The 12,708-nt window shown below is 41.5% G+C and overlaps 1 protein-coding gene across 1 annotated transcript; it reads left to right on the forward strand.

Moving 5' to 3' along the window:
- The first annotated feature begins 449 nt into the window (after nucleotides 1–449).
- cratb (carnitine O-acetyltransferase b) lies at nucleotides 450–12,691 on the forward strand. The gene is made up of 15 exons (XM_012831496.3): nucleotides 450–841; nucleotides 1,228–1,440; nucleotides 2,404–2,522; nucleotides 3,238–3,291; nucleotides 3,657–3,822; nucleotides 4,655–4,829; nucleotides 6,742–6,832; nucleotides 7,054–7,141; nucleotides 7,260–7,360; nucleotides 7,686–7,805; nucleotides 8,646–8,768; nucleotides 9,155–9,290; nucleotides 9,636–9,698; nucleotides 10,178–10,315; nucleotides 11,826–12,691. The coding sequence occupies exons 1-15, from the start codon at nucleotides 803–805 to the stop codon at nucleotides 12,027–12,029; spliced, it is 1,830 nt and encodes a 609-aa protein (XP_012686950.2). The 5' UTR covers nucleotides 450–802; the 3' UTR covers nucleotides 12,030–12,691.
- The last annotated feature ends 17 nt before the right edge of the window (nucleotides 12,692–12,708 follow it).

Raw genomic sequence — 12,708 nt, forward strand, 5'->3', positions numbered from 1 at the left:
ATCTTACAGTGCAGCATGACACCTAGCGGACATTTACTGTACAAAAACAAAATCAACATCACCGTTATTGTGCAAGTGACAAACTATCTACGCAGACTTTGCAATACGAATGGGTTTAATTCATAAAGCTTAAAAATATAACCCTATATCATCTTTACTGCAATTATAAAAACGGGAATATCTTTAGAATTACCTTAGCCTACCTTGCACACGTTTTGATTCAGGTTCAATCAAATCAGGTTTAGTCAAATCATTTTTCAAAAGACTGAATATAAAATCAAAATATCATAACATTGTATGCAGGTACACTCATCACAACTTTCTCCCAATCCTCAAATGAATGTATGCTTTCAGAAAATATTTTGTGTAGAATTGTTTTGCGCATATACACGATAATATACCTCACAACCAAAGCTTCCCTTCAAAGGAAACATTGGACACGTGTAGCTGTGCCTCATAACTTTCTCCGTGCAGAAACGCACGATCTCCCAAATCGTCTTGCCCCCCGACAACACCCCTTCTGCCGCTGCAGCTATCATGTCAGAGAGGATTGAAGTATTGGTGCGACAACCTGTGTTTCATAGTAATCGACTGTAAAGAGTACCTTTTACAACCAAATACGGAAGCTGAACTCCTGTGTGTACAGTTAACTAGCTATGTTAGCAAGCAAGGGAGTCATCGACTCCAATGTTTGTTAGCTGTTGATGAAGAGGTGCTTTCAAAAACCTAACGTCAACGTTTGCGTAGCCATTTATGTTTCTTATCTTGATATCGGAACGTAAGCTATTGATAGCTTCTCACGATGATTTTTAAGAAAATCCCATCAGTTTGGACCTCTCGGGTAAGGAAAAGTTTTATCTAGTAAAAAATAAATTGCATACATTTGCAGGTCCCAGACCCATCAAGGAAAGTACTCTAACGTTAATAATTAATTCAGAGAAATGCGATCAGACTCCTTGGCCATCCATCTTTTAAGTATTATTGTTGTAATTTTGTAGAAGTGATCGTAAAGGCCTGCTGGCCAACTTTTAAATATGTTTGTTTTACGTAAAATGATTAAACTTGTTCATAGTGTCAGCCTCGTGCTTATCCTAGGCGTCACGTTTGAGGGAACTGAAACCTGTTGCGAAAACAAAAAAGTAATACAAAATGTGTTCATCCATGGTTCATTCGAACTACTCAGCCTGTTAAACTCTGACTTAAATAATCTAACTTCATCCGTCCCAGGCCATCTTCAGGAACTACTACTCCGTCTCACCTCAGCCGGTACCGCCTTTGGCTCAAACGTTGGAGCGGTATCTGCGAGCCCTGGAGCCCTTACTCCCCCCTGACGAGCTGACCCACACCCATAAGATGGTCCTGCAGTTCGGTAAAGAGGGAGGCCTGGGCATCAGACTTCAGGAAGGGCTTGAGAATAGGGCCAGACACTCCCAAAACTGGGTGAGCAGATTTGAATGTGTCCCCTTCACCAGCTGATTGTGTTCACATACCTTCAGTTTGCACCTTGGTTCATGAATGTTTTACTCAAGCAAGCAAAGTGAGGCTCTTCATGCTTTCCTTTTTTGTGTAATGTGCAATATGACAGCATGTCATTAAATAGCATTCCTTCTGGAGAGGACAGATTCCTACATTTCCCTCGGGATAAAGTATCCATCTATCTATCTAGATTCAGTTGTCAACAAACAGTCACAAAGTAGGACGAGTAATAGTAGTTATACAAACAGTAAATGACAATAGAGCCATAGTTCGAATTTCGGCAAACATGACAAAAGTGTCACAGTAAGAGGTCCGTCATTCTCATTTTCATAATCTGTCCTGGAGGCTAGCATTGCTTGTCATATTTGGCATTAAGTAATCGGTGTCAAGGATAGTGCTTCATTGGTCACCTCATATGTCACCGCGCCGATCAGGATACCATGGGCCTGCCACATGGCGCCATGCCCAGCTCTTTCATGCCAGTGCCTCCCCTTGACTGACGAACCTTTGTTTTCCGGCTCTACCTGTTAATTAATACCTTTATCTGAAGTGACTTGCTGCACTTTGTGGGCATGCAGGGTTTGTTTTTATCTGGATGGCCGGTGACCGTACTCTTGCTCTCCATGTCTTTCTCTCTCCCTCTCTTCTGATCCCTCACGGCTTTCCACCCCTCTCTCCCTACCTCTCCCTGTCCCTCTTGCTACCACCCTTTGTGTATCTATCTATCTATTCCCTCTCTATCTATCTATCTATCTATCTATCTATCTATCTATGTACCCCCTCCCTTTCTCTCTGTCTATATACTGTATACATCTATATATATATACCTACCTGTCTGTTTATCTCTCCCTCAACGTCTCTATTTGTTGCTCTATCTGTTCACGTGGTCAAGCTCAGTAGTGTGTGATCAGTCTGCCTCCTCCACAGATATCAGACTGGTGGGTGCACTGGGCCTACCTGGAGAGCCGTCAGCCCCTCGCAGTACACTCCAACCCGGCCATCTCTCTGCCCAAACGGGACTTCTCAGACTGGAGGGGCCAGCTTGTGTGAGTCCAGGGTGTAGAGACTGGTAGACTGGGGTTGGTGGTTGTGGAGGGGGACAACTAGGGCTGGGCAAATAATCAGAATTCAACATTTTTGACCTCAACGGACCAGAATTCATGTCAGGTTGTGATTGGTTAAATTATAAGAACACTTGCTTAATTGTAAGCATTTTAAACTGATTATGATATTTATTACAGACAGTTAATAACCCAAAAGCATTCAATTAAAGTAGTGAAACATGCAGATAAAATATCCTGAGGAAAACCTGTTAAATTATTGTGATATTGATTTTCAGGCCATATAGCTCAGCCCAAAGGGCAACACGTTGCTAAACCCACAGCTGAGAGTAAGCCAGGTTCCTGTGTCCCCACACCACCCATGCTCTCCTGCAGAGCGGACACTGCAGCCAGAGAAAGTTAAACGTGATCTGCTAATATGGGTCAGATCACAGCTGTGACCTCTCATATATGCATGTAATGTTCAATGGAAGGTACCAGCCTGTAGGGGCTTAGGCTTATCCCAACAGTGTAAACGTTATGACTGTTTCAGTCTACAGTGAGATCAACAGCTGTGTTCTGGGGATTTTCAAGAACAGGGTTTAGTGTGCATGCATTTTCTGGGAAGATCAAGTTAAAGTTTGTTGTCTGATCTAGATGGGGGTTAAATTGTGTGTGTGTGTGTGTGTGTGTGTGTGTGTGCACTGTTGTTGCTGTTTAGGTTTGCTTCCAAGCTGATTGCAGGGGTGCTGGATTTCAAAGCCAAAATTGACAGGTGAGCTTCGAGTCTTAAAATTACAGTTGACCATACAAGTGCTCACTCATCACTCTAAGTATAGCAAGTAAGATGGTGTGAATCATAATCCGTTCCACCCCCTGCTATTTCAGGGCCCTAACCTTTTCCCTTCCTCTTGTGTAGTTTGGTAAATGGATCTGGCCTGTGAGTGTCTGTTATGTCTGTGCTATATTTACTTCTGAATTAGTCTGTTTGTCTACTTGGTACAGTCCTGTCGACATTTTTACCTCTTTGATAACCACCACCTTTCTATTCCTCATTCTCTCTCTCTGTATCTCCCCCCCCCCCCCCCCCCCCCCCCCCCTCTCTCTCTCTCTCACTCTTCTCTTCTCTTCTCTACCTAGTGGTCGTATGCCAGTGGAGTATATGCGGGGTCATCCTCTGTGTATGGAGCTCTTCCCTCACCTCTTTTCCTCCTGTCGTATCCCAGGCCCCAAACACGACCATGTGGTTCACCACGGTCGCTCACGCCGCGGCCCCGCACATATCACTGTGGTCCGCAACTACCAGGTGACACACACACACACACACACACACACACATAAACGCACATACGGAAACACACATGGAAAAACACACATGCACCTACATGTAGCCCTATGGGCTATCGCCATACGTGTTTGGTCTGTATTAAAAAAAAGATGTTGGGAAATGTACAGCATCATTGATACCATTACTTCAATGGCCGTTAGTTCTTGGCCCTACTCAAGGGGATTCAGTTGGATACAGTATTTCCATGAAGGCTAGCACAGGTATCCAGAGAGGCTGCATTCACTAGATTATTACCCCAACCCCCAACTAAAACATAACATCATGTCCTCCAGTCAAGATATCAAAGACCTATCAGTCATTGTGCCTTGTGTCCTCAGCCATAATATGCTCCACTGATAAATACTGACAGAATATGGCACTTATTTCCAGTTACTTCCATCAAGGCCTTTAGTCTGGCGGACACAGAATTACTCCAGCTGACCAGTGTTTTGTCTCATCCGAGAATGGGGTATTTAGTCTTTCAAAATATTTTCATTAAAATCCTGTATAAGAGTTCCTCCACTTACCTTGAATTCTTAATAATTAGAATAAGAATGGCAAGAACAAGAATAATCAAAATATAGTGCGGTTCTTTTCAACAACCTAATGGCACAAACATAACTCACAACATATTTGAGGGAAAATAAAATGGCTGACACAGAGTAACTCCAGGCAGTTTTCCTTCCCAAATGGAAATAGTGTGCAATGGAATAACTTGGCTTGATTGTGAGCCACCTTTTTTTCAGCAGCTAAGTTTCAAGAGTCCCTCAACTCGACTCATACTGTGGTGCACTGTTGTCTCCGTCTGCAGTTCTTTCAGCTCGACGTGTATAACAGCGACGGCACACCGCTGACCGAGAGCCAGATCCACGGGCAGCTGGTCCGCATCCGCTCCCAGTCCTGGAAGACGGACAAGGAGCCCATGGGCATCCTGACCAGCGAGCATCGCCACACCTGGGGTCAGGCCTACAACCGCCTGCTCAGAGGTACTCATACACAACTGTCTAATTTGGTTCAAAACCAATTTAAATCGATGGAAAAGGTTTACACATGGAGAACAACAATTGAATACCACAACCCCCTGTGAGATTAATGCACAACACTACACAGGAGTAGTGCACACTTTAGGCCAGGCCTACAACCACCTGCTTAGAAGTACTCCAGTTTCTAGTTTCTTTCTTTCATTATTCCATTCACAATTCACAGTGTCTGAACATAACAACTGCAAAGTGCAAACTTCCTTAAAGCAGCAAGGGTTAGGGTTTAGTGTATGTTGTGCACGGGCAACATGCCCCCCACATATCACAGCCTGCTATCAGATTAAAGCAGTAACACAGTGAGGCCTGTACAGTTTACTGAAGCATATAGCAGCAAGCAACGTGCAACCTTTGCTGCCATCTCACACTGGAGTAAATGATAGAAGTATGTGCTACAAGTGTATGTGACACCCAAAACACAGCATCATATGTGGACAGGGAGAGTTCTTTCTACACCACAAGAGTTTTACTAGCTGCTTAATCCTTCCACCCTACTTGTAGTGTTTACTGAACACTGTCCGACCCATTCATTTGTCTTTGAAGGATATTTTTATGATGCATTCCTCAGACACGCCCCTGCAAAGACAAACACTGTTAGTGAGTTTACATGAGGGAGTCGGGAATTAATGTATTTCCATCCGATATCCTCTGTTCAAATGCAGTTTAGATTTGGGCTACTTTTGTGTTTGAAGAGGTTGGACTAGGTTTCTTTTTCAAGTCAGAAACAAGTCTCATTTTTGTACAAGAGTCTTGGAACTCAAAGGAATAAATGTTTTCAAGTCTACCTCTCATAACATTATTGACTTGTTTTGTAAATCTAATGAATGTTTTCATTAGAAACAACATGTAGTTCTCTCTAGGTCAAATCTGTCTGAATGTGATGCAGGTGTGTAAAGGTGAACTCATAAACCATTGAGAGGTAGGCTTGCAGCAGGCAGCTGATGCTTTACTGTGTCAGAATGATAACATACATCCAATCAGAATTCAGTGTTGTATACATGTCCTCTCGCTATGGAATGCAATGCTAATTGCTACTATACTTATTGCTACTATATACTATACTATATCTAATGTCTGTGACGAAAGTCGTTGTCTTTACATCACTTATATAGACTCCACGATCTATAGAAAGAACTACACGGAAGACAAAATGTTGACAAATTCCCCTGTATCCTGTACCCCTGTATATCAGATATAGTGCAGAAAGGTGTTGAAATGTGCTCTGCGTCGTGCAAGTTCAGAGATATGCATAGTCATGTGCCTTAGTGTTAAATGAGTGTCACAGTAGTAAATAACAGCACCCAAGGTAATGATCAGTTATCAATGTTGTTCTAGAGGGAGAAAAGGGGAAAAGGGCTTTTGTCTGTTTCACTGCTGTCGCCATGTGTGGTGCTGTTTTACAATGCGAGTGAAGCTCACAGAATGGAGTTTTGAAATAAAGGCTGAACTAAGACAGTTCATGTTACCATCCCAACTATCAACAAATTCCTTGATAAATACAATTCAGGAGGGAAGTAACTAGTTACATGATCAAAGAGCGGAGAAGCTATTAAATATTGAACAAGGACACACTGACTACAAGTACATCAAACAAAAACAGTGCAAATGATAGCAGAACTTCCTGTGTAGCATTGAGCAGAGTATAACTGCATTACAGCCAGGAAGCCAGGGACAGTAATGGCAGTCGTTATCAGTTGGAGTACATCCATTAGGGTTGCATTTATGGCATTTATCATCTCACAAACCCTGGGCTCAGAGCTGCTACATTACAACACTATCCACAGCTGTTTTCACACCCCGCCACAGTTTATTGTTTTGACTGGAAAGATAATTGCCCTCCTTTTTTTTTTTTACTCTCCAGATAAGATAAACAAGGATTCTGTGAGGCTGATTGAGAAAGGTGTCTTCACGCTGTGTCTGGACTCTCCCGTCATGAGGATTTCAGATGAGAAGTATGCAAAGGCTTTACTTTAATTTTCACTCTGGTGTTTAGTCTTGCACGATGCCCCCACCCCCAACACACACACACCTACTCTCTGTCTCTCTTCTCTTTGTTTGTCTGCTTTGTTTTCAAGTTATTTAATATTTGCATTGACGCGTCATGTTTCTTAACAAAACAAAGAGGTATGCATTGATTTTGCCTGTCTGTCTGTTTCTTTTTTATTATTGACAGGTACTCTAGTCGTATGGCAGCTCAGATCCTCCACGGTGGTGGCACATATTCCAACAGTGGAAACCGCTGGTTTGACAAAACTCTACAGGTAAACTGAGCTGAGAGCTGAAGCCAAGCAACTCTCAAATTACCACAACAGCGTCTTCAAACATCACACTTGTCATATTTATACTACTCTCTTTTTGTTTTGTTGTAACTGTCTGCAGTTTGTAGTGGGGGAGGATGGATCATGGGGGCTGCTGTATGAGCAGGCCACTGCAGAAGGCCCTCCTATAGCCAGTCTGCTGGATCACATACTGAAATTCTGGTACTGTCAGAGACCAAGTTATATCACAACAAGACTGATATTATGACCCTGTTAAATACTATATGAAACAGACATTTGTGAACAGGCAGTGAAGTGTGCCACACTGTGAGTTTTTATAATAAGCATTTAGGTATGTTTGTGTCCGCAATAAATATTAAGACACTTTGTGGATAGGTTATTAACTGCCATAAGTTCTTGACAGTTAATAGTTGTCTGTATCTACAGAATTAGTGACGATTTCCCCTATACATTTTTTACTGTCTCTCGTTATTCTCTCTCTTTCTCTCTCTTTCTTTCTCTCTCTTTCTCTCTCTCTCTCCCTCAGTAAAAAGACAGATAGAAGGAGATCTCCACTAATTCCTCTCCCTATGCCAAAGAAACTCTATTTCTACATTGACCCAGAGATCAAGTGGGACATCGAGATGGCCAAACAGAACCTAGACATGTAAGTCTCTTACCCATTCCAAACCAATGACATGGGTCGGACACCAGGGTTATTTGTCCATTCAGACAGGCTGGTTATGCCCTTCTCTGACCCAGGTTGAGTGGTGTGTTGAGCAAAATAACAGCTCATATAGATAAAGTATAAAATAAAGCCCTTTCATACTAAAAATCACCATGTTTTAATGCCGGTGTGAAAGGTCTCAACCATTGGCATCATGGTCTATGTTTTCTTACTCTAAGGAAGAGTTAGGTCTTGATTTAAGTTTGCAGTTTACACAAAAAAAAGCCAGTCTCAGGTGTTAATGTTTGATAGGTCAGAGTTGCCAAGAACGTGGTGGCGTGCTGATATGGTTCTATGCCGCCACACTACGCACACATATTTATGTGGACTAACTTAACAACACAGTCTGTGGAAGTTTACATCAGTCCCAAATAATAAGTGGAAGCACACCATCTCCCAATACAAAACAGCGATAATGGAAATGCCAGACTACAGAGGTGCAGATCTGTGTCTCTTTAGCAATCCTAAAGAAAAGAAATTCCAGAATCACAAAGGAAGTTATTTGGGGCAAACTTTTAGATAACCTTCATATGGTCCATAACATGCTCACACCATCTTAGCTGATATTGTTCATAGTTCATTAGTTGTCCCCTGCAGTTTATAAGAAGAACTTCTGCACAGAAAACCATCTTTATGGATTGTATATGTAAAATATACACATATAAAGAAAACCAATGTGTTGAATTTAACCTTTACTGAGCAGCTTGTGTTGTAGGTATTTTTGTAATAAAACAGTTCTTTGTTCTCTTTTCCTGACTCCTCATTATATTCTTTCCCTAGTCTTATCAACGACCTGGATATAAATTGCTTCAATTTCAAGCGCTTTGGTAAGGAGTTTGCTAAGCAGCTAAACCTCAGTCCCAATTCACTCATCCAGGTGGCTTTGCAACTTGCCTATCAAAGGTGAGTTCAGAGGTCACAAACAATCACATAAAGAGCAGTGAGACAGGGAGATTTAACTGAGGTAATTTAGCTGAATATTCGCAAGGTGGTGCTATGGTCTGAAATACGGATTTCTCTCTGTTCACAAGTAGAGAGCTTCATAGAACTACTGTTAAGCCATGAAGGTCCCTCAAGCACTATGGGATAGTTGTAAAGACTCCTTTGACTAACTTAAGGACTTGAGCTTCAACCTAGCCTCACCATGGCCTTTGCTAAGGTGTCCTTGAGTTCTGAAGTGCCTTGAGACAATAGTTGTTGTTAATGGCACTACAGAAATAAATGAAATTGAATTGAATTTAAATTGAATCAATGTTTGCTGTAAACGACTTGTTTGACCTTTTTGTCAGGGTTCATGGAGAGCTGTGTGCTGCCTGTGACATCGCCTCCCTCAGGATGTTCAGGGGAGGACGCACTGACTACATCCGCTCCCCCACCAATCAGAGTCTTAAGTTTGTGCTGGCTTTCGATGACCCTGAAGTCTCGGTGAGGAACTTGTTGTGAGAAGCATTGGTTAGAGCTAGAACTGGAAATGAAGTATTTTGAATATTAAACGATAAAAACACCAAGGTTTCTGTGGGTATAGATGTTTCTTAAATCTTAATAAACTGTACTGATCAGTGTAAATGGATTATCCACCTATAAGTGTAACCATAATCAGTTATTTTCTGCAACTATATATGTGGTAAAATGACCTGAATATGTGTTTTAAATCTGAGCTCAACACAAGAAGCATTATGAGCCGGATGTCTTTGAAATGACTGAATTCAGTATGTATGACAGAGCTGTTGGGATCCAGAAATAGATATATATTTTTGATTTATTTCACAGAGAGAAGCAAAGGTGGAATTACTAAGAGAAGCCACGGAGGCCCACACACAACTCACTGAGCAGGTGACTGGAAACAGACAGAAAAAAGACAGCACGTCAGCTCCATCGTTATGCTTGTGTCTCCAAGTGTGGACCTTTGCATGGTCCTGCTGAGTCATGGGTTCTGGTCACATTTTTAGGATACATGCATGTTTGTTAGTAATGTGCCTGTCAATAGTGGACTTTTGGTGCCTAGTTTAAAGAGATCAATGGTCACGCGGTCATGGCATTCAGCCCTTCCAAGCATTTCCATGATTTGGACATTCCTAGGTCAAGTTGTTCCTTATTTGTCTGGTTTGTCATTCACCCAACGTTTAGGGTTAAGAAATAATGTGTGCCAGTTTAGCTAAAGTAGTCTCTTTCAATCTGAAATATGGGGTGGGGGAAATTGATATAATACATGGTGTAGACCTTGTTGTGGTCATATCATAGCACCTGAAACACAGTACATCCACCTGTGATTACTCACAAATACACATTTCATTTCTGACATTTTTGATCAGGCATTACTGGGGCAAGGCATTGACCGGCACCTGCTGGGCCTGAAGCTTCAGTCCATCGAGGAGGGCCTGAGCGTGCCCAGGATGTTCATGGACACAGCCTATGGGTTAGCTACCCACTGGAAGCTTCGCACAGGACAGGTACGCGTCAGCCATCCTTCCACAGGTCGACAACTACAAGAGGCACACCTGAACCAAACGTATAGCATAATCTGATTCTTTATCAATATAGCTGGATTGAGAGTGCATTTACAGGATTTGGACTCACATTAGACGTAAGTCATTGTAACGAGATGTCTTGACTTGACTTGAAACTTGATGGTTACTACCTAACCCTTAAACAGATCAGAGTCTTGATATCAAAGATCAGAGTCTTGCAGATTGGGACTGACTGCTGTCTTCTTTCCTGACGGGAAGGATGACCATATTTTGGTTATCCTTCCCATCACAACACTCTGACCAGTCACCACCACTGAATAAAACCAGCCACTGACTTAACACTACAAAGCCCCAGCCTGTTTTTCACTCTCTTAGGTAGTCTGCCATGCCTTGATATTTTTGTAAATTTCACCTAACAAGGCAACAGTGGCATGTATGATTATATTCTAGAAGACCTCAGCAATAATAACATGAGAGTGAAAGGAATGTATTACCTTTTTTTTAATTTTTTTTTTAAATCAAATCTAAACAAACCCTTACAAAAACATACTTTCAGAGGTGCTCAGACTTTGTACAAAAAACACATTGTAGAGATTTTGGAGCAAGGCTTCTGAACTCTGAACTTTGTAAACATAGATGTTAGTTACAGTCATGGACAAAAATATTGCCACCCCTGCACTTCTGTCAGATAATGCACCACTTCTCCCAGAAATTGTTGCAATAACAAATGCTTTGGTATTCACATGTTCAATTATATTGTTTGCATTGGAACAACTCAAAAAAGCAGAGGAGAAAAGCCAAATCTGACATGATTCCACACAAAACTCCAAAAATGGACTGGACCAAATTATTGGCACCTTTTCAAAATTGTAAGAAATAATTGTATTTCAAGCATGTAATGCTCCTTTAATTTGTATTTAAACTCACCTGTGGCAAGTCACAGTTGCTGGTAATATGGAAATCACACTTGCAACCAGTTGCAAAAAACCATTGGAGAAAAGTTGACAACCTTTGTGTTGTGTGTCTGTGTATACCACACTGAGCATGGAGAAAAGAAAGAAGAGCAGAGAATTGTCTGATTTGAGAACCAAAATTGTGGAAAAGCATGAACAATCTCAAGGCTTACAAGTCCATCTCCAGATATCTTAATGTTCCTGTGTCCACTGTGATTAATGTCACCAGTGATAAAGTGTTATGAACATTTAGCATGTTGTTTGATCTATGGTGAATCTTCTCAGAGTTTTATCTTGTGATGACATGCCTAGAGGAATTAGATTATGAATTCAATACATTTAAAAATACAATGAAGACAAGCTGTTAAGCACTTCAAATACTGATATATATCAGTGCTAATTACTAATATATCTGTGGTGGTGGTGATGGCTGCAGTGTTGCATTTTCTATTGGTCTAAAAAAAATAAGTGGAGCAATATTAACATAATGTCAAGTAAATGACAGTTATTTGCCCCTGTTATTTGCCCCTCTCCTGAAGGTACCTTCAAACACAGACAGCGTAATGTGCTTCGGGCCGCTGGTCCCCGACGGCTACGCGGTGTGCTACAACCCCCAGTCGGACCACGTTCACTTCTCCATCACGGCCTTCAACTGCTGTGAGGAGACCAATGCAGAGAAACTGGCCGTTACCTTGGAGAACACGCTATGTGACCTCCAAGAGTTGCTGGAGCCCAGTGTGTAAACACTCCACTGGATCTGCGAGTTACTCAGTAATGTGCCCCATCCACTCTTTTTTTTTTTTCCCAAGAAAAAGCTACGGATGGGTTGGGCTGCCTTTATTGGTCTTGATCTGATTCATTCTAAATGCTTTTAAAGGACCGTGGCACTTATGTGGACTCAGATGAGCCTGTGTAACTACTTCTGATTTAAACACTGATTAGAGGAAACGGAAAGAAAGACGAGGCAGTCAGAGACGCCATGCATATCTGAGTGAGGGGATGAGAGATGGCTACCGTGATGCCTTAGATATCTGTCATTTCCAGTGAACTCTGGGTTTCAGCTGGTTGTCTTGACAAAGTTTTCTGTTTTTTTTTTCTTATTTCTCTTTGCCAATATTTTGAATGAATGCTCTGCAAAAAAAATTCAAATGTGTTTAAAGATTGCTTGACTGAATTATAGGTGAACCTTACTTTTTTGAAGTTAAAACTACCATTATTCACAGGTGTATGGTTAATGTTTAATAGGGACCAAATCTTGTCTGGAGATAAGGCTCTGTGATTCCTTATGTACCAGTATTTCTTATGTCCAGTATATTTGCAGATGAACTTCAGCATGAATGAAAAATGCATTTTTTTCTGTGGCTCACTTGGAATTTTACCTGATATAAAATGAATGGATATAAAATCTCTACCTGATATTTG

This window comes from Clupea harengus, chromosome 19 (assembly GCF_900700415.2).
Source record: "Clupea harengus chromosome 19, Ch_v2.0.2, whole genome shotgun sequence".
Taxonomy (NCBI): domain Eukaryota; kingdom Metazoa; phylum Chordata; class Actinopteri; order Clupeiformes; family Clupeidae; genus Clupea; species Clupea harengus.